The 27,312-nt window shown below is 44.7% G+C and overlaps 1 protein-coding gene and 1 long non-coding RNA gene across 3 annotated transcripts in view; both read left to right on the top strand.

Annotated features, from left to right (window-relative positions):
- LOC309329374 overlaps positions 1-27,312 on the top strand; it is a 48,728-nt gene that overhangs the window by 7,414 nt on the left and 14,002 nt on the right. The gene's annotated exons all lie outside the window — the stretch shown is intronic.
- EEF2K (eukaryotic elongation factor 2 kinase) overlaps positions 3,365-27,312 on the top strand; it is a 34,197-nt gene continuing 10,249 nt past the window's right edge. For both annotated transcript variants that reach the window (XM_081839737.1, XM_081839736.1), the window contains exons 1-11: positions 3,365-3,483; positions 8,820-9,129; positions 11,852-11,952; positions 18,039-18,099; positions 19,620-19,657; positions 19,964-20,135; positions 21,202-21,351; positions 23,096-23,228; positions 23,612-23,739; positions 24,627-24,828; positions 25,948-26,006. In XM_081839737.1, the coding sequence (XP_081695863.1) occupies positions 8,884-9,129; positions 11,852-11,952; positions 18,039-18,099; positions 19,620-19,657; positions 19,964-20,135; positions 21,202-21,351; positions 23,096-23,228; positions 23,612-23,739; positions 24,627-24,828; positions 25,948-26,006 (1,290 nt within the window). In that variant the 5' untranslated portion in view covers positions 3,365-3,483; positions 8,820-8,883. The remainder of the gene's footprint in view (positions 3,484-8,819; positions 9,130-11,851; positions 11,953-18,038; positions 18,100-19,619; positions 19,658-19,963; positions 20,136-21,201; positions 21,352-23,095; positions 23,229-23,611; positions 23,740-24,626; positions 24,829-25,947; positions 26,007-27,312) is intronic.

Here is a 27,312-nt window from a genome sequence, read left to right as displayed (position 1 = left end):
AGAAACAGTTTTGGACAAGACAGTTCTGGGAACCAATGCTTCTGGCCGGGTAGGGGTTTTAATATGTAGGCAAAAGGTGTTATTTTAATGCAGTGGTGGTGATGCCATGGCTATCCAGACATTATTGAACACCAGATCCCTTCAGTTCCAGCTAGCATGACCCAACAGTCATGGATGATGAGCCATGTTGTGTATGTTGCATGTTGTATGATAGTTTATCATACATCTGGAAGGCCATAGCTTCCCTATGCTGGTTCTAAAGAAATGTGGGTTTTGAGTTAGAGGAGAAACTGCATAAATCCCACTTGCTTTCAGCCTGATCTCTAGATGTGTCTGGGTTTGTTTTTATATATAAAAAAATCATAGAGTTGGAAAGGTACCCCATGCAATACAGGAATCGCAGCTAAGGTTGTTTTGATTGATTGTGTTTATTGTAATTGGTTTTAGGATTTATGCTGTCTTTGTAAGTTGGTTTGAGTCACTTCCATGAGTAAAACGATGGAAAAAAAGATAGTCTCACCTTTGCTTATTTGGAAGTAGGAATGGGGTAGAATTCGGTTCACACTTACACGTATTTACAGGCAAAATTGTAACTCTGAAGGGTAAACTATGGAGCCCAGAATGACACCTGCAGAATGGCAAAAGCAGGAAGTGTGCAATTTCCAAATATCGCAGCAGGAAGCCTAGTTGCTGGTCATGGCCCTCAAGACCTAATTCGGGCTTATCAGCTGACAGTCTAGGGGACCTGTCCCAGAACACCTTCCTCAGTTCTGAGATGCAATTTTAAACTTTGGCAGAAAAGTGGTATATAAATGTAGTCAGTAAATAAATAAATAAATAGACTGTGTGTACACAACAGACAGAAACTGATAACGGGAGCAGAAGTCAGCATTCTAAGAATTTCACCTTTTACTATTCAAGTTTCTAGTCCTTACGCTTTTTGAAATTCAGGCAAGGGGCAAAAATGTTGCAGAAAGAAGCATATTCAATTAAGTTCCATCTCTCATTATCTGTATCTCTTGGAGAATTCACAGAATTTGCGGGAAGCAGAATTTGGATTATCTTATTTTGCGGGACGAGGGAAGCACAGAATATATACATAGCACCATGATGAAATATCAGGTTGACCATCAACAATAAGAACCTTCTTGGAGCTGCCAAAACAACTCCAGCTTGAGCACAGGGCAAGTTGCCATTACTTTTAGATGAACCTTTAAAATAAAAGGTCTCTGTCCTCTTCTTGGCACAAGGTAGTGAGGCTGGCCTCATTGCACAGGCTCATTGAGGTATGGAGCAGCAGAATGACTGGGGGTGGCAGGAAAAGAGTCTGCTCATTTGGCACCTGTACATGGCTGCCTCCTTAAAACAGAGAAAGCACAGGATGTTCTCCTGGAAGCAAACAGCTCTCTGCTCCTACATGCCAGGAAGATAAGGCCTGGAATTGGATCTGTTTCAGAAGCATGTTCAGTACTGCTGATGGTGCAGCATTAGTACTCAAGCTTAGAGCACAAGAAAAGTGCATTTGAATACAGTGGTACCTAGGGTTACAGACGCTTCAGGTTACAGATGCTTCAGGTTACAGACTCTGCTAACCCAGAAATAGTACCTTGGGTTAAGAACTTTGCTTCAGGATGAGAACAAAAAACGCATGGTTGTGGTGCGGTGGCAGCGGGAGGCCCCATTAGCTAAAGTGGTGCTTCAGGTTAAGAACAGTTTCAGGTTAAGAACGGGCCTCCAGAACGAATTAAGTTCTTAATCCAAGGTACCACTGTATTCTCTGCATGAGATTTCCAGTTTTTAATAATAAAAATAAAAATATTGGTCTCCACGGTTGTTGTTGTTGGGGTGTGTGTGTGTGTGTGTTCTCCAAATCTTGGGGAATATACATGGAGGTCTTTGTTGTTGTTTAGTCGTGTCCGACTCTTCGTGACCCCATGGACCAGAGCATGCCAGGCACTCCTGTCTTCCACTGCTTCCCACAGCTTGGTCAAACTCATGCTGGTAGCTTCGAGAACACTGTCCCACCATCTCAACCTCTGTCGTCCCCTTCTCCTTGTGCCCTCATTCTTTCCCAACATCAGGGTCTTTTCCAGGGAGCCTTCTCTTCTCATGAGGCGGCCAAAGTATTGGAGCCTCAGCTTCAGGATCTGTCCTTCCAGTGAGCACTCAGGGCTGATTTCCCTAAGAATGGAGAGGTTTGATCTTCTTGCAGTTCATGGGACTCTCAAGAGTCTCCTCCAGCACCATAATTCAAAAGGATCAATTCTTTGGCGATCAGCCTTCTTTATGGTCCAGCTCTCACTTCCATACATCTCTACTGGGAAAACCATAGCTTTAACTATATGGACCTTTGACTGCAAAAAAAAAAAAAAACAAACGCAAAAAACCAACACTCTGAATAATTTTCGCCCTGGTTTTCATAATCTTTCATCATTCATGTAGTTCTGTGGCTTGGTTTAAGGCCAGAAATCAAACCAAACAAACTTGTTCCTGTGGAAACAAGGAATGTCCAGAAAGTTACTTATTACTTTATTGTTTAGTGACAGTTACTTATTAGGGAATTTTGGCCCAGGCTTAAGGAGGTGCCATTTATACAATTAGCAATCGCATGGGCGACTTTTTAACAGTAAGCAGGGGGGGCTGATTTGAATCAGGTGGCAGGAAAGGATTAAAACACCTCAGTGCCCCCCCCCCCCGCCAGGAACCTCCTGGTTAGTATTGGGCCCCGTGCCTGCTACTTATTTTGTAAAATGAAAAAAGTAGTTGTGGTGTGAGAGCCAATATGGTATAGCGGTTAGCGTGTTGGACTAGGACCTGGGAGACCAGGGTTCGAGTCCTCCCTCCGTCATGAGGCTCACTGGGTTACCTTGGGCCAGTCACAGACTCTCAGCCTAACCTCCTTCACAGGGTTGTTTGTAATGATATGCCACCTTGAGCTCTTTGCCAGAAAGGTGGGGCAGAAATGAATAAATACAAATAAATCCATCCATGCAGTTGCTAATTGTCTTCTCTATGTGTTAAATGCTGGGGTCCTTCATTGGGGCAGGATCAGTCCAGCCATGGCAGCAAATGAGGCAGTTGTCTAGGTGGCTCCCCGCTTTTCAGAAGTTGGGGGGGGGGAATAAATTGGTGCCATCGGTTGTTTAGCTTGATATTTTCTGCTCAGATTGAACAGCCTCATTGAAAGTTGTTCTGCTTTTCTGCAGAGAATCACATACGCACTTGCCTTTCACTGGGAAAATACCATCTCTAATTTTAGCTTGTGTCTTACTTTAGAAGAGGTCAGAGGAGCATTGATCTGTGCCTGACAGAGAGATTTATGGCAGGCCAGCTCTTAGCTGTAGTGGTGGCTAACGGGGCATCCTTTACCTACAGGGTTTTTACAACTGCTGGTACTTCTGTGTGGCCTCCTGCCTCACTCCATTCCTGCCACGTGAGGAGGCTTGCGTTCAACTTCTGCTGCCGGAAGTTGATCCACCATAGGTAAGCACCTTTCCTTCTTATTGACTTTAACTGTAGGGTGAATTCACTGCGTGGATCTTCAGCAAACTAGTCTCTGTGCCTGGGTTTCCGCATCTGAGATAAAATGGAAAGGTCTCTTTAAGGCAGTTCCTTCCTTTTGCACCAAGCAACCTGGGAGTCATTGATGATTTTTGTTATTTAGTGTGGCAGCACCTGCACTTTGGAACTCCCTGAGATCAAGCAGGGTCATTCACTGTGCTCTTTTTGGCACCTCCTAAAAAAATTCTTGCTTTGACAAGACAACCCAGATGTTTAGAAAGCTCAGTTATTCTAATCTGTTTTAGTATTTTAACTTTTGTATGCCTTAAAGTATGGTTGTGTGTGCAAGAGCATTAAGGTATAAGAACATAAAAATAAGATAATAATTAAGCAGAAGCAGTAAATATTTAAAGAACCAGAAGGGGGAGTTGAGGGAAGTCATGAGGGGGGGGGGCGCTTCTTTTTTCTTTTGTATGATAAATGTTACATTGTGTTGTCTGATTGAATATAAAACTGCAAAAATTCAATAAAATTTCATTTAAAAATAAAATAAAGTAAATTATGGTTGTGGATTTTTCTCCATGTTATCACTTTATCTTTTTGTAAACCATTTTTAGGTTGTTGTTTTTTTACATCCGAGCGCTGTGTAAATGTTACAAAGCAAGTTAGTAAATAGATAAATTAAAAGAATGAATAATTCCACCTTTCATTTCTAGAAGAAATACCAATTGCTAATCAGAGACACAGTATGGAATCAGTTTGAGGCTGTGCCTTTCTTGTTTGTTCAGATATGTTTCATGTGTTGAGTATTGATGGCCTTCAACAAAATGTGCTTCTGTAGCCAGCCAGCCAGCTATAACCCCCTCCACAATACTCCTTTGATTCCATTCCCTTTTCCAACTAGTGTTCCATTCACCACTCAAGACAGTTTTCTATACCCACTGAGCATGCTCAGCCCTCATCTCCCTCCCCACAGCTAAGTATTTATTGTACTTCTGAAAATCTGGGCGTTCCCACCTAGGGGTTCTTTTATGTCTGTAGGTGGTGGCATTTTGGCTGTGCAAATTTTGGCATGCGCAGCCTGGACATGGGAAATAGAGGGAGCGATTTACCCTCAGACTAGGTTTGATGAGTTTGAAATGTCTTGGATAAACACCCACCAAAGTGCTGGCGCTAATTGGACCAGTGGCTCAGCTGCGGCGAGGTCCCTTCCCAAGAGAGTTGGATTGAGAAATTTCTGGATGCATTGCACAATTTAGCCTTTTGCAAGTAAGCGTTTAAGCTCCACCCACCCACCCCAAATCTTCCCCAACCTTTTTAAAAACGAGTCCTGCTCAGAAACAATGATAATGAAATGTATTATTTACCAGGCGCCATACAGAAGGTAGAATTACATCACACTGCCCTCAGGCTTGCAATCTCATAAAAGGAGAGTGAAATAAAGGCATGGAACCGGAGGGGGAGGAAACCAGATCAGAAGTTAGCTGGAAAAAAAGGCTCAGGGAAGTCTCGTGTTTTTAAACGATGGAAGCATGCCTCTACGATATATGTGGAATTCATCTAAGAAACAACTATAGCCATAGAGAAGGGCTGTAGCTCAGCCGTGGGTCATCTGCTTTTGTACGCAGGAAGTCCCAGGTATGTCCGGTTAAGGGGCTGGGAGAGGTTCCTGCCTGATGCCCTGGAAAGCCACTGCCAGATGGTGTGTAGAGAGCATGGGTAGGCAACCTAAGGCCCGGGGGCTTGATCTGGCCCAATCGCCTTCTAAATCCGGCCTGCGGACAGTCCGGGAATCAGCGTGTTTTTACATGAGTAGAATGTGTCCTTTTATTTAAAATGCATCTCTGGGTTATTTGTGGGGCCTGCCTGGTGTTTTTACAGGTAAGCAGCCACCGGGGCTTGTCCGGTGCTGTGGAGAAGGGAGGGGAGAGTCGGTTGAGGGGGTGGCTTATAGTCCGGCCCCCCACAAGGTCTGAGGGACAGTGGACTGGCTCCCTGCTGAAAAAGTTTGCTGTCCCCTGCTTTAGGGGAAGCTGTGACAGTTTGAAGTGGTATAACACTGCTTTAAATTAACAATGTGGATGTGGCCAGGGTGCTTTTGTCAAGCCAGGAGGTAGGAGACAAATTCCATGCATACGGCCTGCATCGTCTCTGGTTGGTTGGTGGGTGAGGCTAGACATGTCTTCTCCATTGCTGAGATGTAGCAGTTGGATGGCTCCATCAGTGGCGTAGCGTGGGTTGTCAGCACCCGGGGCAAGGCAAGTAATTTGCGCCCCCTAACCCGTGGATTTTAGCAGGGGGCAGAGAGCTGCGAGCGTGAGCGCGCCCCCCACCCAGATGTTGCGGCCGGGCCCCCCTGCACCCCCCACGCTACGCCACTGGGCTCCATGCTTCCTGCCAACCTCTGCTTCAGCCCTCTCTGCCTCCCAGGAAGGTGAACTGTTACCCCACCTGGGAATACAGGACTCAACAAGAAGACACTTCATATTTATCCATGATCTGGGATATTTCTCCAGGTTAGGATGGAGCACCACAAGCCTCAGCTTGCAGGTAACTTCACCTGTTCTCCCCCACATAATGAATGAAGAAACAGCAGCAAAGAGAAACGAGAGATCTCCGTTGGCTCAGGAACTGCACTCTGCGATAAAAGCAACATTCAAACCGTCTCATCGTTTTATTAACCACCACGGGAACCGCCCAAACCTTTAAAGTAATGCCACAAACAGAATGCAGCTGTTTTCAAACACTAGGCTGATTTCATAAACTCCTTTCCTCAGCGTAATTTTAAAAAGGCATATATTGGCGTGCGAATCTCTCCCAGCCCAAAGGCTGCCTCGCCTCATTATTTTCAATGGGTCTACTTGGAGAGGAACTTAGCTGGATGCAACTCAGTGGGGTGTGAAAAATGGCATCATTTTTCTTCCAATTAATGCTAACCTGGTATACCTAGAACAGGGCAGCCTAACTTTCCATACCACATGGGTCACAGGAATACTTTGACATGGAACCCACGGGCCACACACTGCCTTCTTGTGGGGGTGAGCAAGGCCAAAATTGGACGTTCCCCCAGTCCTCATGCTGCCTTCCCAGAGCTGGTTAAGTGAGGGAGCGGTCTTTGGGAAGGAGGCAGGAGGCTGTGACAGGACTCTAGAGCCCTCCCGTCTCCTTCCCAAAGCCCAGCACCTTGTTTACCTGGCTTTGGGAAGGCAGGACGAGGGCTGCAGGCAGGGGCAATCAAATGTTGCCCAAGTCCACCCAAAAAAGATATTGAGGGCCATATGTGGCCCTCAGGCTATGTGTTGGACTGCCCTGGTCTAGAGCATCAGCTAGTACAGAGAGTGCAGAGCTACAGATAGACACATAGGAAGCTGCCTCCTAAAAAGTCAGGCCATTGGTCTATCCGGCTCAGTATTGTCTAGACTCTACCAGGAGTCAGCAAACTTTTTCAGCAGGGGGCCAGTCCACTGTCCCTCAGACCTTGTGGGGGGCCGGACTATAAGACACCCCCCCAACCGACTCTCCCCTCCCTTCTCCACAGCACCGGATGAGCCCCGGTGGCTGCTTACCTGTGTCTTGCGAGCAACAGGGGCTGGCAGCAGCGGAGGGACAATGAGCAGCGCACAAAAGGGTTCCAGAGAGGGGCTGCTTAAAATGGCGGCCGCTTAAGCGCTGCTGCTGGTGGCACCAACAAAGCCCAGCCCCCTTCCTCCTCTAGGCAGGGCGGGGAGAAGCCAGGAGGAGGGAGGGAGGAGGTGCCGCTGCCGTGTGAGGAAGAGGAAAAGAACGCGTATGCTGGCGATCCATATGGCGATTCCCAAACCATCTGCGGGCCGGATCCTGAAGGCAATTGGGCCTGATCTGGCCCGTGGACCTTAGTTTGCCGACCCATGCCCTAAAGCAGGCATGTCCAGCAGGTAGATCAAGAACTACCAAAGAAGCTCAAGAACTTTGGCTCCCCTAAAAAAAAGCTCAGAAACGTAGACCTGAATCCCACAAAACAGGACTTTCCTTCCAAAAAAGCCTCAACAACTTTGACCTGAACCCCTAAAAAATGGGGGTAGATCACTGCCAGATATTAACTCTGTGAGTAGATCCAGTTTCTTGGGAGTTGGGCACCCCTGCCCTAAAGAATCCTGGGAGCAGGGTGCTGAGAGTCGTCCCCTTTCAGAGCTGCAGTTCCCAGGGTTCCCTGCGAAGAGGGATTGATTCTTAAATCACTCTGGGAATTGGTCCCTTGGGAGGGGAATAGGATATGGTTACCAGACGTCCCCGTTTCCCAGAGACAGTCCCCTGATTTACAAATTAGTCCCCATACAAAATCCATTGAAGTTGCAAAGTGTCCCCGGATTCATTGAAAAATAAATCTGGTAACCTTAGAATAGGAGTCTCCTAAGAACTCTCAGCATCGTGTTTGGCCTTCAGGGCCATTTTCACCAAACCACAGCCACTCGCCCCCACACCTGGTGCCATATGCAAGGTCAGGTATGGGGCAGTTACTGCTGTAGCTTCAAAGGAGCAATGGGGAGCTTGAAGTGAGCGCCTGATGGTTCATTTCCTGGAGGAAGGCATGTTCCCACTGCTAAAATGGAGATACGTAGAACGTTGTGTGTTTTAATTGGTTGTTCGTTTATAATTGATTTTAATTAAATGTCTTAAACAGCTGTTTCTAATTTATTTATTTATTTATTAAAGTTCTTACGTTACATCATCAGACATTGTCATATTACATCACAAAACTTATTATCCTGTAATTTTCAACCTGTATGTATACACACTCACACTCACTCTCTCTCTCTCTCTCTCTCTCTATATATATAGAAAAGGGGGGGGGGGACCAAAAGTAAAAAGCTATTCCAAACTTACTCCGAAATATAAATACCAATACTTTGGACTTCCTGTCTATCCCGTTGTATATTCCTTTTTTTTTTACAAATGAATGTACTCTTATTATTGTATATTTCTTTACATTTTATCTAATACATTCCTATATCAATATGTATCCTTGGTCTTGTTTCTCAACTCAGCCTCTCTCCAACGTCAATCAAATGCTTGCATAGATAGTGAACCTTTATTGTATTTTTGAACATATATCTTATATCTATCCCACTGTTTCTAACTTTTTACTGATGATTTTGTTTTATTCTTTTTTTGCAAACCGCTTTCAGGTTTATTCAGGGTTTGTTTTGTTTTTACAACCAAGTGGCATGTAACTTTTATTAAATGAACAAATGTAAAGCCTAAAGATTCCTACATACTGACCCATTTCCCCCCTCCCTCCGTTAATTCCGATATTGATCTCCCGCCTTTCCCTTCCTTAGGTTCCTTCATTTGTAATACTGGCTACTTCAGCCCCCACCCGAGCAAAGTCACTCTCCCACCAGTATGGCGGAAGAAGACCTTATCTTTCACATGGAATGCTTCGATAACACCAAGCCAGCGAAAGCAGTCTCTGGGAATTACCACGACACCGATAGCGAGGATGAAGATAATTACTATATCTGCCCGATAACAGATGACCCTGTTTCAAACAAGGCAGCTGGTGACAAAGTCAGCAACTATTACACCAACTTGATGAAAAATGAGCTGTATTCATCCAGCGCTTCTCCTAGGAGTTCTTTTGACATCAAGGTTAGTCCGCACCAGTCTCTCTTTCCTGGCATTTCCTGGGCTGGCATGAGGTCAAAACTTTCTTCCCCTGCTTTGCTTCTTGTAACTAACTACTGTGATGTCCAACTTGCGCTCAATTTACCCAGACCTGTAGCTGCTCTCAAGACAATGGCCCACCCCTTTAGACCAGTTTGCAGTTTGCTCATATCCTGTGCGTAGACCGAAGTGTGAAGCAGTAAACATTCGGCACAGAGCTGGCTTGTGTGTTTGTAAATACGCAGAAGACACAGGTTGTGGACCTGCAGTTGATCAAGGCCACAATTGTTGGCAAAGTCTGTTAAATAACGCAGAAGGAGTCCAAAGAGAAAATAAATCCTGGTAATACTTTGCTGAGGAAACTGAACGGAAGGCAATGTATAATTTGAAGAGAAAGGAACAGACATGTGCTGTCTTTCTCTATCTCCAGGCCTTGTACATAGCAGGGAGGCGTCCAAGCAAGCATACAAAGGAAAACTCCCTCAGAACTACACAGCCTATCAAGGCAGTGTGCCACCTCAGCAAAACATCATGCCGCCTGAACTGCAGCCCTTGTTGAGCTGGCTTTGGTCATAAGGCCTCCATTATTATAATAATTATTTTCCGTGATAACAATGTATTACGTACTCTTCAGCCATTGCTCACTGTGTGGGATGTGAAGCAACCAAAAGCTACAAGAGTCACAATAAATAAAAGCATAACTAGTTGCAGCAGGCTGTTTCATAAAAGCAGCATAAACAAAAGGTAAAGCCAAAAGGTATTGGCAGGTAAAATGGGTTTTCACCTAGTACACCTGGCAAACCTCTCAGGGAAGCTGTTTTCCCAGCTAGGGTGCCATAGCTGAAAAGGCCCTGCCTTCCACTGCCATCTCTCTTCCTTCTGATGTCAGAAGGACATGGGACAAGTTTACTGTGTTTACCTCTGAAAAACACCACTCTGTGTGCAGCAAACATAATTGCCCTGTGACTCATTTGAAAACTCTGGCCCTTGCCGTTAGCTTCCATATAACTATTTCACAATGGGATGTTGTCACTGATGTTTCTTAAGAAGTAGCACTCTGGGCCAGAAGTTAGATGTCTGTCAGTGAAAGGCTGTTAGGAAGCAGAGGAGAGGAACACCAGTTGAAAGAGAAGTGAGCAGGACTGTATTCTAGATCAGTGTTTCCCAACCTTGTGCCTCCAGCTGTTTTTGAACTACAACTCCCATCATCCCTGACTAGCAAGACCAGTGGCCAGGGATGATGGGAATTGTAGTCCGAAAACAGCTGGAGGCACAAGGTTGGGAATTGTAGAGTTGGAATGGATCCCAAAGGTAATCTGGTCACAATCCCCTGCAGTGCAGGAATCTCCGCACGCGGTCCCCCATCCAATTTAGAACCGTAGTGGACCCAGGCTGCATTGGTGGATCAGATGAAAGGTAGCGTAGAAAAACTGGCTTTCAAAAACTTTCACCAGCGCACAATGGATGTGTTGATTGTCTTGAAAAGCGACTTTCATTTAAATGCTATTTTGCTCTGTTCTACATGCTTACTGTAATTGTTTTCATGTATGTCCTTTAGAATGGCACTCAGCAGCATTCTAAGCATGGCTCTGCCGTTGACCATAGCCGGGTAGGTCAAAAACGAATGCGGTAACATTTCAAAATAAATTTCTTGTTTGAGGTGGGCGAGTGGTTTAAAACCCAGATCCCACCATTTCCAGAAAAATCATATGCAGTTTTATGCACAGTTCTCTTAATAAACACAGTTTTGTATGCAGTTTCCCCTCACACAAGCATTTTCACTAATACGCACATTCTGTGCACAGGATTGGGCTTGAGTGTCTTGGAGAATGAAACAGCCTTTTGTCTGGAGTTGTAATGTTCATCTCATCCTTTACATACTAACATGCCTTTTGCTTCATGTGGTGAGCTGGGATTTTTGGTTCATTTTCAAGCGGCTTTTGCTTCTCAGTTTGATTATATGTAGCTTGTTTTGTGTTCTTCCCCCCACTCCTCTTACTTTTTCCTCAAGAGGATGTTTGAGTTTGACTGGGACATTAAAAAAATATGAATAGGAATGCGTGAGCAGATCCAAAGAAAGGATGCGTCTGGCTGAGATTTGCGGTCAAGGGGCTCCCACCAGCTGAGACAGGGACGTACTCCCAAAATATTTTGTTGTCAAAGAAAATAACTTTGCATTAAAAGAAAAACACGAGTTCAGTCTTGGCTTTCGTGTTGATTATCATTTGTTGAGCAAATTAGTTAACTTGGATAGGCAGAAAAATTTAAAAATACATTTAAGGAACCGCAGAAAGAGGGGGAAGGAAGTCAAGTTTTGAAATGTTGAAATGACTGTAAAGTTATTGAAATGTATAAGATTGAAAATCATAAATATGTTTTTTAAAAAGAAAATTTTAAAAGCCGTTGGCCTGAACCAGTAAATCCTTTCACATATTTACCTCCCCCCTCCTTGATGTCATATATATATGATGTGATGTCAGAGTAGTGTAGGCACGTGTGGTTTTTCCAAAACAGGTCCAAATGTAGAGGCAGGCCCACGAGACTTGTGTCCGCAGACAAATATCCTTTATCCTGCACCGTTTTCGGGCTCTCTCTGTGTGCTTCCCATTGCAAGACTGAGGTCCAAAAGTACGATGGGAGATCAGTGATTGTGCATGATCTCTGATGGCCTTTTGTGAATAACGCAACACTTTTCCCACTTCTGCAGCAAGCCTGGAAGCAGGCCATTGAGAAAGCCAAGCACATGCCTGACCCATGGGCGGAATTTCATCTGGAGGACATTGAAACAGAAAACGCAACACGTTACAGGTTTGTAGGCACTTCTGCTTCTGGTACTGATGTTGCATGTGTGCCCCTGTGGGCTTGGGTTGGGGACAGGGGCACCATGCTGCGGCCACTGTTCCTGCCACTACCTACCTACTCCTGCCGCCGTTACGTGCCCTACTACATCCACCAATGGTGGCACAGATTTCATGCAAGATCTTGCCTATTTTTTTATTTTATTTTTAACTAACAAACAAGTTTTAATGTACCTATTCAAAATTATATTCCATCAGAAAGCATCCTTAGCTGCTGTTAACAACACAGAAGCAACACAGCCCCACCCCCACCCCACAAGCAGTCTTCTTATTCCCTCATTACAGTGGTACCTCAGGTTAAGTACTTAATTCATTCCGGAGGTCCCTTCTTAACCTGAAACTGTTCTTAACCTGAAGCACCACTTTGGCTAATGGGGCCTCCTGCTACCGCTGCACCATCGGAGCACGATTTCTGTTCTCATCCTGAAACAAAGTTCTTAACCTGAAGCACTATTTCTGGGTTAGTGGAGTCTGTAACCTGAAGCGTATGTAACCTGTAATCACATCCTGGATTTCAAGTATGTAAGAACATGTTGATTTTCCTCCTTTTAAATGGATACAACAGGCTTTCAAAAAAGAATAAGCCTGCCTGCTCAACCATACCTAGTTATTTGTGATCCATTGTCAGTCATGCAGCGCAATCCTATGCATATCTGTTCAGGAAAAAGTCCCACTGTGTTAACGGATTTGAGTCCCTAGTATCCATGAAGAACAACTTTTGTCCATTTAAATCCCTGATGTGTATAACCTCTGATTACACGAATTAGGCCAATTTTGTGCCAATACAAATTGATGTAGCTTTTTATGTCATGTGCATGCTTACACATAGTAAATGGCAAAGTCAGGTTCCAAGACAGCAGTTGGTTGTTCAGTAGAGCACAGCATTGTGCTCTACAAAATCTCATGCAATTTTGGGCAAGCTCTCACCCCAAATGGGCACAATGTTGCCCGAAATTGGTGCCGATTTGCAGCATCACTTCTCTGCTGTTGGCAGAGGTGGCAGGCCAGGCGGGAGACCTGCAGGCAGGCAGCCTGAGGCAGTGACTTCACCCTGCCCAACGGCTGAGCCGGCACTGGCAGGGCAGGGCTATGTGTCAAAGGGGTTTGTTTCTTTTTCAAAATAGTCCATCTTGAAGCATCTTGAAGCAGTGGCAAATATTAATCTCTCTCTCTCCCCCCTGAGTATGGACTTTTTAGTGGCACCCTAGAAGGAAAAATGTGTGACCAGGAAGACGTTAAGAGGCTTGCTGCTGATTGATGTGCAAATAGGTTAAACAAAATGGGCAATAACCACATTACTCCTTTTAATTAGTTGTCGTATTTATGGCTCTTGCCTGTATGCCCTGATAGGTTCTTGCTTGCGGGTGTTCTGTTGTATTTCACATTTTAGTATTAACTTCCATTGCAGGTTTTTAAAATAAATACCAACCAACAGTTTAGGTAACCTTTATCTGAACCGGAGTTAAGCTGTTTATCCAGAGTCCGTGTGGCTTGTCCATTACTGCCCCCTGCCTCACCCCTTGTAAACATGTCTTGCACGTATCCTGATTTTTGATTCTCCAAATCTTATCTTTTTCTTCTTTGTCCCAAGCTACAATTGTGAGCTCGTTGCTGTTGTCTTAGGAATTAAATCTTCATAAGGAAGAAAGCTTCCAACACGCTTTTATGCAAAGCTATAAATAGTTGGGCCTCTTAGAAACGCGCTGTGGCATTCTTAAAATAGTGTTTGCTTTCTCTCGGGTGTGCGTGCTCCTCTGCTACGCAGCCAGAATGTAAACCTTTTAAAAACGACCAGTGCAGGCGTGCTCAGAGCACAACTGACCTCTAACTTGTGTGCGTTCCTGCTGGGCAGACAAGCTCATCGGAACATGCTGTACATAATGCACATCTGAAGTGTGCATTCGCTGGGTGTGAAATGAGTTCAACTAAGCATGTTATGGCAGGATTACATGAGGAAAGGTGGAAGAAAACTGTCAGAAATAGATGGTTGCCCAACACATTTCAATTATTATAGCTCTCTTTTCCTATTAAAAAGATCTTGAATCGCAGTCTCTGCAGAAAAAGACAGATAATATTTGAAATACATTGGCTGATAAATGGTCTCCTGCGCGACTTTAAGGAAAGTGTTGGACACACCCTTCTTCCCAGGTCATGTCAGTCCTTTGCTTAATCTGAAACCCCCTTTCCATTATAAGCATGAACCTCAGGAAAACCAGTCATGGAACTATATGGAAATCTGTAATTCCACCATAAAATATTATAACCACATGAAAACACTTTTGTTTCGACAAGGTTTTCCAGCTGGATGAAAAAGTATCCACCTTAGGTGTTTATTCTGAATTGTTTTTCAAACTTCCATTGTTTCATACTGTATTTTAAACTACTTTATGTTGCAGCCCTCAATGCCACCTCCACTGCTGCCACCAAATGCTGCCCCAAGACTTTCCCCAAACCTTGGATCAGATTTGGGAATGGGGGCAAGGGCTGTGGAAGGAAGGGGGAATAATAGAAAATTGCCTCCTAGTACCCCTTCATGGGGGTCTCCACAGGATCAAGGAGCTTCTATGAATGGTTGCAGTTGGGGAGGGGGGAATGGATTAAATGTTTTTATTTGAAAGACAGTTAAATTGATCTTTTAATCGACGATACCTGATGGATGATTATTTTTATATGTTTTATTACAAATATTGTGCATGTGTGTTTTAAATTCTATTTTCCCTCTCTGGTATTTTTTTTGGGGGGGATTATTGGGTTGTTCTTGTTTTTATTTTGATTGTATATTTTGTGTTTTTATATTGTGATTTTATCCTGTGAACCTCCATGAGACCTGTGGGCATAGGGCGGTATATAAATGTTAATAATAATAAATTTGTGGTATGAGACTCGCATGAAAGGTAATTCACAAGTTAATGACACAGACCAGTTCCTCCAGTTTCACATGCGCTTCATGTGTGTTGCATAGCATGTAGTGATAAGCAACATGTGAATCCACATGTACAGAATTCCACATCAGCCAGATTGTGGCTCCCTCCACACCATACATTTAAAGGCTAATTTAAAGCGCACGCACACACACCCGAATCCTAGAAACTATAGTTTTACCCTTCACAGAGCTGCAATTCTCAGGTCCCTTGACAAACCAGAGTTTCCAGGATTCTTAAGGGGGTGAGAATGTGCTTTAAATGTGCTCACAGAGGCCTGGTCTCAGCACGTCTGATGGTGTTTGCTGTGCTGATCCTTTAAAGGAAAAAATAATCCACATTCTTGTACTTACAAGGGAAAGTAGAAACTATTTCAAGTATTGTGTAGTGCGTGTTCCCAAACACTTATGCACAGTCACATGTGGCTCTGCAGAAGTTTTAGGGACAGAAAGAGACAGCATTTCTCCCTAGCTGGTGTCAAAGATACGCAGACGATGGCTATCTGTCTCCAGCAACATTGCTGTTTATCAGTTCATGATAAAAGAAAATCCGCAGTGAAAACAATCGCACAACTAAAGCAAGGATGTTCTCCTCCCCTGGAGGGAGGTGGGGGGGAGGGAACCCCTAAAATCTTTGTTTCTTGTTCAACCAAACAGTGATTAAGGGTGTTGAAAGTGGGCAGTGGTTTGTATAGCCAAATATTGTTTTCTCTCTCAGCTCCCATCCGTTGAATTTTATTTCACTGAGAGGAAAACAGAATTGCATTCTTCCCTTCAGAGTTGTTGTTATACAGTGGTACCTCGGGTTAAGTACTTAATTCGTTCTAGAGGTCTGTACTTAACCTGAAACTGTTCTTAACCTGAAGCACCACTTTAGCTAATGGGGCCTCCTGCTGCCGCCGTGCCACCGGAGCACGATTTCTGTTCTCATCCTGAAGCAAAGTCCTTAACCTGAAGCACTATTTCTGGGTTAGCAGAGTCTGTAACCTGAAGCGTATGTAATCTGAAGCGTATGTAACCTGAAGCGTATGTAACCCGAGGTACCACTGTATATATTTATTAGCTGATTTACTTGTAAAACTGAGTCAAAGTGATTTACAAACACAACAGGAATACTAAAACCAATTATGATAAACAGAATCAACAAAAATCTAACAAACATGTCTATTTGTTTTATCCTGTTCCAACCAAAGAGGCCACAAATACTTACAAATGCTGCAAACAAGGGGGTGGAAACCTGGGTAAACCTCCTCCCCCCCCCCATTCCTAAAACTAGCTAAAGAAGGTTCCAGGCAAGCCCTGGGGGGGCGGGGTTGGCATTCCACAAGCAGGGAGCCACCACCGAAAAGCCCCTTCTTGTGTTGCCATAAATCTCCTTTGAAGGGGGAACATGGAGAAGGGCCTCAAATGATGATCACAAATATTTCTCTGTCACTTTTAAAAAACTAATGTTTTTCATTTTTAATGTTGTGTTATGTGTGTGTTTAAATTGCTTAATGTTGTTTCTGTGAGGCTCCTTGAAAGGGCATGTTTTAGCGTAAGTGTATCGTAATAAACAAACAAACGGCGAACGATTCGTTATTACTTCTACTTTGACCCCTACCTCCAGAAGGTTATCTTCCAAAGTATATATGTATATATTAATATGTAAACACACATAACTGCCTTGGGTGGGGTGCACAGATAATATCCCAATAGGCCGAATGACTTGGTAGAAAGTGAAATAGCAGTTTTGCTAGGCAGCCTGCCAAGGAAAAATTACTGCTGCTGCTGCCCTTAAAACAGTGGCGTGTGGCTGTACCTAAGGGCATGTCTGAATTATTTGCCCCTTGTATACTTAGTCCCATTTTCATTTGTCCCTCTTTGTTTCTGTACTGCTCTTGCTTATTCACACTAGCAGGCCAGCACTCTCAGGGAATTGCTAGAACTCCAGCCTCTAGGCTAACCCCACTACTGACTCATGTCTTTAGCATTTCTTTCTGTCTCCCAGACCTTCCAGCCAGCTTCGTTTGGGAGACGTGAGACAAGAGCAGGGGACATTTCTCTTCCACTATCTGTGGGTTTCCCAAGATGTGTCTGGTTGGACAGTGTAGAAAGTAGGATACTGGATTCTGTCAGACATCAATCTGACCCATGAGGGCTCTTACTTGTGTTCTTAATTTTTGTTGACTGCTGTAATTCGCTCTACGCGGGACTGCCCTTGAAACTGTCCCACACGCTCCAGCAGGTGCAGAATGCTGCAGCGAGGCTCCTCACGGGGTCCCTGACATGGGAGCATATTCACCCAGTGCTTTACCAGTTGCACTGGCTCCCGGTGGAGTATAGGGTCATGTTCAAGGTGCTAGTCTTGACCTTTAAAGCCCTTTGTGGCTTAGGGCCCTCGTATCTACAGAACCGTCTCTCCTGTTATGCCCCACAGAGGACCTTAAGTTCCATGAATAACCATAGTTTAGAGGTCCTGGGTCCTAAGGAAGTCAGACTATCCTCTACCAGGGCCAGGGCCTTTTCAGTGATGGCTCCAAACTGGTGGAATGCTCTGTCCCCTGAGACTAGGGCCCTTCAGGATTTAACCTCCTTCCATCGGTCCTTTAAGACAGAGCTATTCCACCTGGCCTTTAATTTGAATTCAGCCTGATCTTTTATTTCCCTTCTCTTCCCTCCCCCTCCTCTTTTATGAAGAGACCCCACAGCTAATTCTCCCCTGACCTCCTCGCTGGCCCAAGTAGGACCAATTCAGCCAGCTAGCCCTGGGGATTATCTAATTGATTTTTGATTTTTGAATTTTATTGTTGTTCATGTTTTTATACCCTATTTTATGCTGCTTTTATAATTAAGTGTTTTAAAGTGTTTTAAATTTGTTGTTAGCCACCCTGAGCCTGGTTTTTGAACCGGGAAGGGTGGGGTATAAATAAAAATTATTATTATTATTATTATTATTATTATTAATTTCCCACAATGCCCCTGATGTAGCATCACACTGGGGCACTGTGGGAAATTCAAAAGTGAAAAGCAGACCATCTCCAAAGCCTGGCAATGTGGTTAAAACAAGTAATAGTTTCTTTTTTCTTCCTTGGTGATTTTTAACTATCAGACCCATGTTGTTTCTTACTTGGCAGATACAATGCTGTTACTGGAGAGTGGGTCGAGGATGAGGTTCTGATCAAAATGGCTTCACAGGTGAGAACTTTGCAAATTCTTGGCTTCCGTTCCCACCTGCCTTAATGGCGGCAGCCCCACGACAGTGGGGGATTGTCGGCGAGTTTATTTATTTATGGCATTTTAAAAGTCCTGCTCTTTTTCCAGCATTCATATTAGCCCCCCTGCTTTATCCTCAAAACAGCCCTGCAAGGTTAGATTAGGCAAAGAGTTAGTGATTGGCCCAAGGTTACCTGGTGAGCATTACAGCTGAGTGAAGACACATGCCTAAGTCTCCCCTACTCCTTTTCTAGCCATTTAACCTCCACAGTGTTGTGTAATGGTTAGAGTGTTGGACTAGGATCAGGGAGACCCAGGTTCGAATTCCCTCTTGGCCATATGGAGCTTGGGCCAGTCACTATCTCTTAGCCTAACCTACCTCACAGGGTTGTGAGGATAACATGGGAAGGAAGAGAAATGCCTTGGAGGAAAAGTGTGGAATAAATCCAATAAATAAATAAATGGGAGTTTGTACTGAGTCTGTTGTTGCTTCAGACTGCTCCATTCCACAGAAAACACTGGGTATTGATACAACTATTTATATGCAACAGGGAGTTTGCCCCTTTTGGACTGGGGGGGGGCAGTAGTCTCCTTGTCTTTCACCTGCCGAGTCTATTTCCAAGTCTCAGTACTTGGCCTGCAAGTTCCCTCTGGACCTTTATTGCTTGGAGTGAATCTGCACATTACCTGTTTTGACTGGGATGCTTAACCCTTTCCACATCGGCTAATTTTCTCAAGCAAACAAATGCCTTCCCATGATTTTTCCTCTCAGATCACCTTCCCATCTCAGAGCCCAGTTAAGGGTGAAAGTGAATTAATAACATCTGGGAATTAATAGCATCTTGAAGGGGAGACTTGCTGGGAAGAATTGGGTGGGGGACACTCACTGCTTCGTTCCCACCAATTCTAGCCTGCAGCTCAAACTCCAAAGCAATTACAAAGCTTCTGCTGGTGAGCTATGATAAAAAATAAGTGTACCCCTTCTAGTGCTTAACTCACACTTAAGATAAAAGGTGCTGTCTATATATTACAGAATGCTGTGAAAAGAGGCCATTAACTCCCACTTTAGCTTTTCTTGCCCTCCCAGTAAATTTAAAATATAGTAAAGTAACCTAGTTTAGGGGGGGGGGTTTGCTTGATGAGCCTGTTTTCACACCGTATGATTTTTATATTGCTCTTTCATTATGGGCTGGGCTGTTCTTTACAGTTGCAAATGGCTGCTCTGAGTAATATGAGTGCATTAGAAGGCCAGGAATCAGGATATAAATATTTGAATGCACATGTAAGGAAAACATGGACTTGGAGAGTGTATTTCCAGTATGGATGCTTTAGCTGTTGTGACAGTTCTCTGCATTCTCAAAAGGATGCCTGCAGTTCGTAGGATTTTATTTCAGTTGCTGGGGTGGGGGGTGGGGAGTAGGGGGTAAAGTACAGCCAGAATTTTCCAAATACAAATAACCTTTGGATGAGTAACGATTGATCATATTTATATTGATTTTCAGCCTTTTGGCCGTGGAGCAATGCGGGAATGCTTCAGAACGTAAGTGTATCTCTGCTTATAAATATTCTTGGCCTGTATTTTGCAGGATGGGAGATTGAGCCTAAAAGTGATGAAAAGAAAACAATCAGGGCCAGAGAGAGAGAGAGCGATGTGGGGCCACATTTGGCCCTAGATCTGAGATTCCACATTCTTGCCCTACAGATTATGGGGTGAGAACCCAACAAATATAATAATGTCACCATATTGCAGAAATTATCCTGGCTCCCATGCTATCATGTTTTCAAAGAGCATTAAGTTCAATTTTTTCCCCTATTCCTTGTTCTCTCTTGGTCTTTGGTCTTGCAGGAAAAAGTTATCTAATTTTTTACACACTCATAACTGGAAAGGTGCCTTCAACTATGTTGCCAAGAGATACATAGAAACCGTCAACCGGGATGTCTACTTTGAGGACGTGCGACTCCAAATGGAGGCCAAGCTGTGGGGAGAAGAGTATAATCGGCACAAGCCCCCCAAGCAGGTACCTTGTTCTAAGTCCGTGAGCAAAACACCACCCCCACCACTCAGGGGAGGCAAACAGTTCATTGAGTTTCTGAAGCAACTTAGCCATGCAAACCCCATTAATGTTAAAAGGTAAAGGTAAAGGTACCCCTGACCGTTAGGTCCAGCCGTGGCCGACTCGGGGGTTGCGGCGCTCATCTCGCTTTACTGGCCGAGGGAGCCGGCGTACAGCTTCCAGGTCATGTGGCCAGCATGACTAAGCCGCTTCTGGCGAATCAGAGCAGCGTACGGAAACGCCGTTTACCTTCCCACCAGAGTGGTACCTATTTATCTACTTGCACTTTGACGTGCAGGAGCAGGGACCGAGAAACGGGACCTCACCCCATCGCGAGGATTCGAACCGCCAACCTTCTGATCGGCAAGCCCAAGGTTCTGTGGTTTAGACCACAGCGCCACCTGCGTCCCCCCATTAATGTTAATGCCGGTTAATTACGACAAATAAATCCATGACCATTTCACTGGCAGCTTAATGTAAGTTGAATTCCAAAAAAAAGCATTCAGTGGAACTTGCTGTGATTTGTCTTCCACAATGGAATGTGTAACACGGGCAATGTTCCTGATGGACTGGGCACAAGGAGTAATTTATAACTGGCTGCAATTTCCTCTGTTCTTTAAATAGAAACTTGAATTGTTTTCAAGTGAAGGTACTTAGCTGTGTGTCACACCCTTCTGCCCAAATGCTATAAAGCGCATCAGCAATTCTACACTGATTTCAGGAAACGGATCCTCAGCATTTATCTGCATACGTTTATTTTGGGAACTATAAGTCCTGTCAGGGGAAAAGGCAGGGTATAAATAAATACCGGAATATTACAATAATAGTAAGTTTGCCCCTCACAGAACTACAGTTCCCAACACCCAAACTTCAGTTCCTACAATTCTTTGGGGGGAGTGTGCTTTGAATATACTTTGGAAATATGGTGTGTATGCTGCAGCCCGTGTTCCTTTCTAGCCTCCTTTTTTTGGTCAGAGTTTACCATTTGACATGAACTGTTTCTTCAAAACTTCCTTGCTTCCTTCCTCAGGTGGACATAGTCCAGACCTGTATCATTGAAATGACGAACAGAGCTGGCAAGCCTCTGTTCCACCTGGAACATTACATTGAGGGCAAATACATCAAGTACAACTCAAACTCAGGATTTGTGCGAGACGACAACATCCGCCTCACTCCACAGGTGAGACTTTCTTGGTAACTGGATTAGTTTTAGTGAGCTAGTGGGCCTTTTTGGCTGTCATCAGAGGCAGTCCAGAAGTGTCCAGGCAGGGGGTCAAGATTCGAGGCAGTGATTGGAAAAGTCGAGCAGCAGCTTAGGCTGTGTCCTCACAAAAGAAGACCAATGTCGCTTGGACTGAGGACCAAGCTCTGAGATAAGGGCTTTACAGGGACCTAAGGACGGGGATTGGCCCCATTGAGGTCACCTCACTGAGTGACCCAGCAAGCTGGTACTGCAGTGTAGATGGCGCTCACACTTTTCTGGCTATTGCAGGTGGCGTTGTGGGTTGAACCACAAAGCCTAGGGCTTGCCAATCAGAAGGTTGGCAGTTCAAATCCCCGCAACAGGGTGAGCTCCTGTTGCTCGGTCCCTGCTCCTGCCAACCTAGCAGTTCGAAAGCATGAAGTGCAAGTAGATAAATAGGTACCGCTCCGGCAGGAAGGTAAACGGTGTTTCCGTGCGCTACTCTGGTTTGCCAGAAGCGGCTTGGTCATGCTGGCCACATGACCCGGAAGCTGTACGCCGGCTCCCTCGGCCAGTAAAGCGAGATGAGTGCTGCAACCCCAGAGTCTGTGACTGGACCTAATGGTCAGGGGTCCCTTTACCTTTTGACTTCCTGTCTCTGAACTGGAGACTATCTACATGAACACTCCCTGATGCTTGATATGCCTGTTACATGGGGCTCTGTGACATTGCTGCCCTTGTAATGCTTTTTTGCTGAGTTATTCTAGCTTACCAGTCTAATACCCCTTAAGCTTTTATGGCTCGAGCTTTCAAGGTTCCGTTAATTTTTAGTTAGGAAAATGAGAATACCTTGGTATCTGCTTAACGAAGGCAGGAGCTCCTAGTCTGCCTTCTGCCTTAAGTTGTCTTGCAGCTGGTCCAGATGTTATACCTTGGTAGCTTCTGAAAAATTTGAAACTGTGTGGCCAAGCCTTTGTGTGGGAAGTAATTAGTGTAGAGAAGTTCCTAATCCAAGGGATGATCCTGTTTTTTCCATTGTGCTGTGGCCTCTAATTTTTGGGTGGTTGAGCCTCTGTAGGTTTCTGGCTTGTGTGTACAGCTTCCCGGGTGGAAGTTCCATATTTATGTGGAGCAAGAGCTGTAGCTCAGTGGTGAAGCACCTGCTCTGCATAGTTCAGTCCCCAGCATCTCTTGATAGCACTGGGAAAGACGCTTATCTGAATTCCTGCAGAGCCACTCTATTCAGCATAGATTAGGTGTTCCCAAACTGAGGTCCACAGACAAGTTTCATTCAGGTGGTTCACGGCGTGTCCGTGAATTTGTGGCTGAAGACGGGAGACAGCGCATCCATCCCTCGACATATTCCTCTTAGCTTCCAATTGCATTTTTATTGCTCCTTCTGTTTCCTGTATTGTATCTTACTGTATTTCAATTTGCGTTCTGCAGAATCCAAATTGAAACACAGTAAAACACAATGCATGAGAAATAAACGAAGCAATGAAAATGCAATTACAAATCACATGGCATCTAGCACAGAGCACTGCAATTGCTGCAGACAGGCAGAAAATCAGTAAGTGGTCCGTCAAGAACCTCCGCAATTCTCAATTTGTTGGGGGGGTGCGTGTGTGGACGTGGGAACTTTGAGAACGCCTGGGGTAGACAATGCTGAACTAAATGGACCAGTTGGTCTGACTAGATATAAGGCAGCTTCCTACGTTGCTAAGCTTACAATTTCCTGCAGGCTTTTAGCCATTTCACGTTTGAACGCTCGGGACACCAGCTGATTGTCGTTGACATCCAAGGAGTCGGAGATCTTTACACAGACCCTCAGATCCACACAGAGAGTGGCACAGACTTTGGCGATGGCAACCTAGGTAAAACCTGGCCTGTCGTTTTTGTAGCCTTGGTAGTTCGTTAGTGAAGCGACTCATAGAATCATGGAATTGTAGATTTGGAAGGGACCCTGAGGGTCATCTAGTCCAACCCCGAAATGCTGATGGGCTTTGGGGCCGATGCTGAGGCAAACTGCCCCTTACGTTGCAGCCATTGGTCAAGGAGCCCTAATAATGTGGCTCCTAGTGGCTTATTTCCCTTGAAATAAAATTCCGTAACCCTGTTTAAACATGCCATTATTCATGTGCAACATTTTGAAGTCCCAAGGTGTTTTGACAACAGTGAGAGATGCCTGTTTCTGTACATTTTCAGGGGGGAGGATTTAGAACTTTGCGTACTGAAATTCTTCTTTGGATACCCTCAGGTGTGCGAGGGATGGCCTTGTTCTTTCATTCTCATTCCTGCAACAAGATTTGCAAAAGCATGGGACTGACACCTTTTGACCTCTCCACCAAAGAGAAAGATGCCTTATTTCGAAGTAATAAATTGCTTGTAAGTGCTCCCTTTTGTACCACTAAACTGTGACCCATTTTGCTATCATATCCAGGTCTGATTCTAGATTAAACAGCTAAGCAGCATCTAATCACTGCTGTTCCATTTGAGCTGGAAATGGAGCGTATAAATTAAAATGATGCCTCTGGTCATTCAAGAAGCAGTTTTGTTCTCCCCCCCCCCCCCGGGCCTCTGCCATGGACCTGGATCCGCTGTTTGCATTGGAAGGAAAGCTTTCATTTCCACCAGTGGAGTCTTTCTTCCCAAAGCATATAGCATCCAATTGAGATTGGGACAATTCTACCCCTTTGTCCTTAAGGGGTAAAATTTCTCTTATTCCAGGCACAGAACTTGCTATTTTCTATTTTCTAACCCATTCTCACAATTTCTAATTGCATAAATAAGGACACATCCACATTGTACGTGGCTTTCCCAAAATAATCCCAAACACTGTGGTTTGTTAAAGGTGCTGGGAATCCTAGCTCTGTGGGGAAGGAATTACAGTTCCCAGGATTCTTGGGGGGGGGGAGCCATGTGTTTTAAGTATATTGTGTGGGTGTGACTCATCGAGTCTAGTTTGGGCCCTGGGTCTGTTTCAGATGTTTTCCTTCATTGTCCCCAGTATACATCTTCCCTTGAAATAGTTGGTGAAGGCAGGGCAGCTCTTTATGACTACGTAACAGTAGCATTTCCCATGCTGACTGGGGCTGATGGGAGTTGTAGTCCACAATACCCAAAGGGCACCAAGTTGGAAAAGGCTGCGTTGGGCCCGCCATGCCTGGAACGTGTCACTGGATCATGGTTTGTCTCTTCAAATGTTGTGAAGAGAAAACGGGAACCTGATTATCTGAGGCACTTCATGTGGAGTTTTGTTTTGTTTTGCCAAGGAAAACGCTCAGACCGTTCTGCGAGGAACAGAAGAAAAATGTGGCAGCAGCCGTGTCAGAACCGTCTCTGGCAGCCGGCCTCCTCTGCTTTTCCGTTTGTCCGAAAACTCTGGAGATGAGAGCATGAGCGATGTGGCCTTCGACTCGTTGCCCTCTTCACCTTCTTCAGCGACACCCCACAGCCACAAAACTGAACATCTGCGTAAGTGGCGTATAGGGTTGTCAGAGGATTCTGGCTCACTCTTCATTTAGGGATGAGCCTGCCCATTTTGGCCACCCCCAGACCATGCACGGATCGGAACAAATGCATGTGGATTTCCCCCCTATATTCTGCGAACTGATACATGCATGCGTTGCAAAAACACAACTGATATACTTATAAGCTGTGCCTCCTTTATTTTTAAAACATTTTACAGCTGCTTAGAGCAGTTGGTAGCTTCCGTTTATTCACATGGTAAAACAATATTTTATAATGCTCCCAGGAAGCCAGTGTATGTCTTAAATAAAGGGAAGGTTCTATATTTCATAGAATCATAGAACTGTAAAGTTTGAAGGTGCCACAAGGGCCGTCTAGTCCAGACCTGCAATGCAGGAATCTCTTTTTTTAGACACCTTGCTGCTGATTTTCTCTCACTTTACATTTTAATTTGTATTTTATCATGTATTTCCAACTGTTCTAATTGTATTTATGTATTTTTTTTGTTTTTACCTTGTGCAGATAGCATTGACATTTGTGTTGTAAAGTGCAGGCTCTTTCACCCTTCAGTTTGCCCTGCTGCTTCCCGGAAAAAAACCACAATTTAGTGCTGAATCGGAATAAATGGCAAGCAGGTTTTCCACAGAAAATAGTTGGTTTTCTGAGGGCGAGCAGCGGGGCAAAGGCAGAACCGCCCAGCTCTGTGCTTTCTAGGCACGGGACAAGCAGAAGTGTGAATGGGCCCTGCTCTGTGGTCTTTTGACAAATGGCAGTCTATAATTCTTTAAAATTTATTTTTAAAGTGCAGGGGAAGTGTATGAAGAAAAAGATGGCTGCCCTCTGTGTGCCTTTGGGGGCTGACATATTTCCCCCCCGTACCAGATCCCTGGTAGCCTTATTGGAACACTGAATGAAAAAAACAACACCACCAGTGACTGCTCCTTTTGGTGGGGAGTTTAATTTGAGCCTAAACAGGCTTTGTGCATATCTCCTATTCCATCGGTGATGCACAGCGCAGGTTGCCAATTGGTTGTACCTTGGTCCTCTTTTAGGTCTAGTTGTTCTGGCCCTGAGGTGTTTTGTGACTATTGCCATTGAGTTAATGCGTAACATTTTGCCCCCTAGACTGGCCGGTATTCAATGAAGTGGATAACTTGGTTCATGATGGCCTTGACAATCAGCGGGTAAGTGCCAAAGTAGATGTGATTGTGGCAGTTGTGTTTGTGTGTGTTTTTAAGTTTAAGTGTGGAACGTCACATAGACACTTTGTGGGCCTCTATGAGACCAGGATACTGGTCTAGATAGGCTTTTGACCTGATACAGCAGGGCTGCTCTGATGTTCTTAAGAGCTGCCCCAGCCACACAGAAAGAGTGAGATAGGAATCTGATTTTAAAAGCAAACAGGTGTGCACCTGAGGAGTGCAGTATCCTCATCTCACCTTTCATTTTGCCCCCCCAGCCCCTCTCCCCAAGTGCTTTTCTTCCAACCAGAGCTACTCTTTCTGTGGCAGGGGTTGCTATCCTTTTTGGGGCCCGTGGTCACACCTGCAAACTGGATAAACTGTTGTGTGCATCGTTTGCATGCTTCCAACACGCACTCATGCCCTGCAACCATGCACACACATGCAGACTCATCTCCCACCACCATTTATGCTTGGAAAAAGTGTTTTTGCTACTCTCCCCCAATCCTAATTTACTGCCGGAGGGTGGGGGGTGGGTAGAAATATCTTCCTGAAGAATGAAGCTGGTGAGGCAGGATACAGTCATACCTCGAGTTGAATGCGCTTCGGGTTGAGCGCGTTCGAGTTGTGCTCCGCGGCAACCCGGAAGTAACGGAGCACGTTACTTCCGGGTTTCGCCGCATGCGCAGACGCTCAAAATGATGCATGCGTGGTAGCGGTGAAACACGACCTGTGCACACACCGTCGCGCCTTGCGTTCCATTCAGGATGCGAACGGGGCTCCAGAACGGATCCCGTTTGCATCCCGAGGTACCACTGTATAATCTTTATAATCCTGAATTCAGCAAGGTAGAGTGAGGTAGGTTCCTGCATGCCCTAGGGACAACCTCTGAGAACACATGTGAACTCACAAACCCCACAGTGGTGACCCCTTTTCAATGTGATTTCATCAGTTCTCATGTATTTAAACGTGGGTGTTGGTTGCCATGTCCAGTCTGAGCCCAACATTTCATGCAGAGGGACTGTATAAGCTTATAAGCTGTATAAGCTGTATAAGCTGTTTCAATTTAAATATGAGCTCTTTTTAATATGAGACTTTTTAATGTATGTATGTATGTATGTATTTATTTATTTATTAGTTTAGTTTAGTTTAGTTTAGTTTAGTTTAGTTTAGTTTAGTTTTGTTTTGTTTTGTTTTCTGTGGCTGATTTCAGTTTCTAAAAGTAATAAAACCAAAAAACAAATATAATGTAAGACCCTCACTCTTGTTCCATGCATTGTAAAATGCCACAAAACTCTCCTAGTCAGAA

The sequence above is a fragment of the Podarcis erhardii genome, assembly GCF_964252035.2.
Source record: "Podarcis erhardii genome assembly, chromosome: 14".
In the NCBI taxonomy this organism is placed as follows: domain Eukaryota; kingdom Metazoa; phylum Chordata; class Lepidosauria; order Squamata; family Lacertidae; genus Podarcis; species Podarcis erhardii.
This window is presented reverse-complemented; position numbering and strand designations above follow the sequence as displayed.